Source organism: Montipora foliosa, chromosome 12, assembly GCF_036669935.1.
Source record: "Montipora foliosa isolate CH-2021 chromosome 12, ASM3666993v2, whole genome shotgun sequence".
Classification (NCBI taxonomy): Eukaryota; Metazoa; Cnidaria; class Anthozoa; order Scleractinia; family Acroporidae; genus Montipora; species Montipora foliosa.
The window spans coordinates 31230249-31232748 of record NC_090880.1 but is presented as its reverse complement, the minus strand read 5'-3'; the positions used below and the strand labels follow the sequence as shown (position 1 = coordinate 31232748).

The window sequence follows — 2500 nt, the reverse complement described above, 5'->3', positions numbered from 1 at the left end:
ATGCGTATGTACGACACTTATTAAAAAGAAACCACAAAGAATTTGCATAAGTTTCCAAAATTTAATTCGAAAATACGTCTTGGGAATGTTAATGTTCTTTACACAATTGGCTTTTGCCGAATTGTTTTTGACAAATTGCACTGCTGCAACTGTTCTATCCAAAAACTCCACATTAAGTTAGTCTAAGTTTCTGATGGCAAGAAGGAAAAAAACAGTCCGTGCAATAAAAACTGTGCATGTGATAAAACACGACGTCATTATTTTTAGCGGTAATTGAATTCATTATAAATATTCCCATTCGTGCGCTTGCATTCAGCTTGTTGGAATCAACATTTAATTGAACGTTCAGGAAGCCGAAGTTACATGAGCTGGGCAACCAGCTGGCTCTTTATTACCGTGGTGGAGTTAATTCGGCGCACAGTCATTGATCACGAAAAAAAAAAAAAACTCGAGCTTACCAGTTCACGTTCAAACTCATCTGAAATCCTTATGACAAAGGTCCGAATTAGAAATTGACTTTCCGCGTAACTGGAACAGCTTTCGCTTTTGCATGAGAAGGAAAGTCGTGAATAAAATGAATCGTATCGTGGAAATTTTAGATCAGCCTTCATTTCGAGTCAGGTCCAGCTAAGAAAGGATCACCAAATACATCAAACCCGCACGAAAAGAAATCAGTTTTATCCACGCCAAGCCCCACCATATTAAACTTGTTGCTGTTTACTGTTATTGTTTTGTCACATGAGGAAATTTCATAGAATAGTACAACAAATTTGTACCTGCTGACATAGTTTCATTCCAGTTGTAAAGGAAGGAATGCCAAAAACGTCCTGATAAATTATGCGGTTTGACCATAAAGGTGTACACTTACGTACTGTTTACGTGTTTAACGACAGAACAGCTGAATGCACGTACAACTGAATAGAGACCAAGTAAAAACCTTAAACGTCTGCTTATGTTCAAGCTTTACTCTGCGACTGAGAATGGCCTCCTTTTCCCCTTACATCCACTTCTGAAGCAAAGCATTCTAGACCATCAATTGATTTATACTCTAATTCGAGAACAAGGTATTGTATCTATACCTAGATCGAAGGGCTTGTTTGTCAAGATGAAAAATATTAGCTCACCAAGAATCTGCTTTCTTCTCGTTGCATGTGGTTCGGCAGTGTATGACCACTCGAAGTCACTTCGGCTTATTTTGCCACCCATTTGGTATGCGAGAGTTCGTATCCTCTAACTCTTCGAGAGAAACATGGCGTGACAGGTTGGCTTGTCGTTATTCAGACAAATTAGAAACAGCTAAATATCCACTGTTGCGTGAATGTGAATTCGAGCACAACATTTACTTTTTACTGGCATTTTTTAAGTTTGGCGTCGGTGTATTCCATATTTCACATTATGCATTAAACGGCGGTCGGTGAAATATTTACCAACATAATTGATTCTTGAATGGCTGATAAAAGGAAAACTATACAGCTCAGTTATCAGCTGTTCATTGGTTAAATACTTTATTTTATGCAAATTAAGGGAACTTTACAAACAACATTGATCCACATATGTATACCTGTGAGGGACAGAAATTTAACTATTTAATACCATCATTAGCAACAACAAAAAGCGATCGTCGTCTTCGAGTTTGTAGTTTACAGTTACAGAATAAGGTGTTATTTTTCTCCTTCAACAATTCCTAGTCAATCTGCTTGCTGATTGTTGGTAACTGCGAAGATCATAGCTTCACTTGATTGTTGGTTTATACGTTACGTCATTGCCGCCGTGTTGGTGGACGATAACAAAAGAATGAACGAATGAATAACTTTAATTATTAAAGTGTCAAAGTATTTAGTTCTTAAAAACTAATTGTGGACACTATTTAGGAAATTTTGTACCTCATTGGAGGTAGAACATCCGAATAGTGAGATGTGCGGAAGCCGTATGTTCGAATGGTATGTACTTTAGGTAGGGTTATTAAAGTGTATCATAAAGCGCATAAATTATATCAACCAATATATCAGCATATATAGCCATCTATGACCAAATATATTCATTTATACCCATGTATATCCATATATACCCATGTAATGCCACGTACAGCTTCGAATCCTGCAAAAGACTCAGACCCCATCCGTTGCCAAGCAACTACTTCACAGCTTGATGAATGAAGGGGTAGTTTCTAAAGAAACTGTGGTGCTGCGTCGGTGGGGAAGTAGTATACAAAAATTTGGTTTTATCAACGGAGTTGATAATGTAAATTGGCCACCGTACAGAGATTCTAAAAGCTGACGTTTCGAGCGTTAGCCCTTCGTCAGAGCGAATCGAGGGATTATGGGTTACGTGTAGTTTTTATAGTAGAGTAGGAGCTACGCTATTGGTGGTAACATGGCAACGTGAAAAATAGGAATATATTAGTTAAATGAAAAGCGTTCGTTAATACCGTGAGGATTAAGGGTGCCGATTTGAAAGATGAATTTTTGTTCCAGATTCTTGCGGCTTTCCGTCGTACCTA

At 37.8% G+C, this 2500-nt stretch overlaps 1 protein-coding gene across 2 annotated transcripts in view; it reads right to left on the bottom strand.

The window, feature by feature from the left end:
• LOC137978558 (sphingolipid delta(4)-desaturase DES1-like) overlaps positions 1–2370 on the bottom strand; it is a 6175-nt gene extending 3805 nt beyond the window's left edge. The window contains exon 1 of one of the 2 annotated variants that reach the window (XM_068825548.1): positions 2087–2370. Coding sequence is in view for 1 of the 2 variants with exons in the window: in XM_068825545.1 (XP_068681646.1) it covers positions 1125–1206 (82 nt within the window). In the remaining variant the exon portion in view is untranslated. Of the gene's footprint in view, positions 1–1124; positions 1465–2086 lie in introns of those variants that run through there. The other variant, XM_068825545.1, reaches the window with a different exon arrangement.
• Positions 2371–2500: the final 130 nt, after the last annotated feature.